This window comes from Limulus polyphemus, unplaced genomic scaffold (genome assembly GCF_000517525.1).
Source record: "Limulus polyphemus unplaced genomic scaffold, Limulus_polyphemus-2.1.2 Scaffold10912, whole genome shotgun sequence".
NCBI classification, from domain to species: Eukaryota; Metazoa; Arthropoda; class Merostomata; order Xiphosura; family Limulidae; genus Limulus; species Limulus polyphemus.
The window spans coordinates 15,866-17,716 of record NW_013676522.1 but is presented as its reverse complement, the minus strand read 5'-3'; the positions used below and the strand labels follow the sequence as shown (position 1 = coordinate 17,716).

The 1,851-nt window shown below is 34.9% G+C and overlaps 1 protein-coding gene across 1 annotated transcript in view; it reads left to right on the top strand.

The window, feature by feature from the left end:
* The first annotated feature begins 629 nt into the window (after positions 1-629).
* LOC111083728 (ankyrin repeat and fibronectin type-III domain-containing protein 1-like) overlaps positions 630-1,851 on the top strand; it is a 16,336-nt gene continuing 15,114 nt past the window's right edge. Inside the window, exons 1-2 of the mRNA XM_022380392.1 lie at positions 630-932; positions 1,205-1,283. Coding sequence (XP_022236100.1) covers positions 830-932; positions 1,205-1,283 — 182 coding nt within the window. The 5' untranslated portion in view covers positions 630-829. The remainder of the gene's footprint in view (positions 933-1,204; positions 1,284-1,851) is intronic.

The following is a 1,851-nucleotide window of genomic DNA, read 5'->3' as shown; positions in this document are numbered from 1 at the left end:
AATCACTTTAAGACATTAATATATACACAATGGCTTACTGCGATTTTTAAAGGAGCAGTTACATATATACACAATGGCTTACTGCGATTTTTAAAGGAGCAGTTACATATATACACAATGGCTTACTGCGATTCTTAAAGGAGCAGTTACAAGATGTATATAATGTCGTTTTCTGACTGTTAAAGTGGCAACTACAGGATATTTTTCATGTCCTGCTCTGACTGTTAAAGGGGTATTTACAGGGTATTTGTAATGTAGTATCCTGACTGTTAAAGGGGTATTTACAGGGTATTTGTAGTGCCGTACCCTGACTGTTAAAGGGGCATTTACAGGGTATTTGTAGTGCCATACCCTGACTGTTAAAGGGGTATTTACAGGGTATTTGTAGTGCCATACCCTGACTGTTAAAGGGGTATTTACAGGGTATTTTAATGCGATATCCTGACTGTTAAAGGGGTAGTTACAGGATATTTGTAATGTCGTACCCTGACTGTTAAAGGGGTAGTTACAGGGTATTTTTCGTAATTTTTTAAGAGTTTGTTTACGTCTTTATAGCATTAAAACAGTTGAGCTTGGAAAATCAATTTTCAATGATGGTCGTGAAGATCGATCAGTGTTTGATACATAGTTATTAAAATACTCAAGTAACATTACATGAAATACAGACCCCAGCATTAATATATTACAAACTACAAAATGTGTGATAAGAAAGGTGTTCTATCATTAATGGGTTTGTTTTTATTAAGTAAACGTTTTTATGAATCAACGTGGGTTTTTCACGATGTAGTATTATATTCGAGCCAAACTTTCTATATTTCAAATTCCAGGAATGCGACACAGTAGCGTTGACGTGTTGCTCGAGGGTTTAGCACTCACTAAAGCTGAAAGGAAAAAACTGGAAAAGATCAGTAAATTTAATATCAATTTGCAAGGTAAGTGTCCTTGATTGCTCCCCAATCAGTCAGAAACTTTGCGTAACTAATAAAGACTAACATGTACATCCAATAATCTGACTAACGATGCAAGTTTGATTGAAATAATTGAAGAACGTCCCACGAGATAAGTGTGATGCCGAATTCATAACAAGAGTCTTACGTTATTCATTCTCGAACTGTTTAGTTCTTTAGTTTCTCTGTTACGGTTTTGAAAATGTTGTAAGATTTTTTTTGTTTGTTTTTTCTGTAATAAACATTTCTATTTCCAGCCCTTTTTGTTGCTGTAGAACACGAACACGTGGAACGTGCGCACACAATATTTGAAACAACGAACGTCGACGTGAACAGGTAGGACTAACGTTACGAGAATTTCTGTAAAAACTTCGTAAGTTAAACTTCCGGTTAGCAACAGAGGCAGTGGATTCGTTGTTACAAAATAGATCAATGACACGTAGTTTATCCGATTCTTGCGCCTCAACCCAGTCGCTGAACGATACGCTTGAAAGATTGAAACGGTTCAAATTGAGGTTCGAAGCCCGCGGTATGTACAATAGTTGTCTTTTTACCTACAGTATAACACCATTTTTTTCTCTTCGCTATAGAAAGGTACTTGTAGTTTTGTTATTATCACAAAGCTACGAAGTTTTTGTTTAAATCTAAGTTATGCCAAGTTTAATGTTTGACATGTACAGAGATATAGATCTTAATATTGGTGAGGCTTCGGACTCTTTGTCATGAGATGAAAATGTTGAATTTTAGCTCAGAACATTTTTTACAGCAAGAAAATGCTTAATGCAGTTAAGACTCGCACAGAGTTATTCATGTAACAAATAAGAATGTTTAATTAACACAGAGTTATTCATGTAACAAATAAGAATGTTTAATAAACACAGAGTTATTCATGTAACAAATAAGA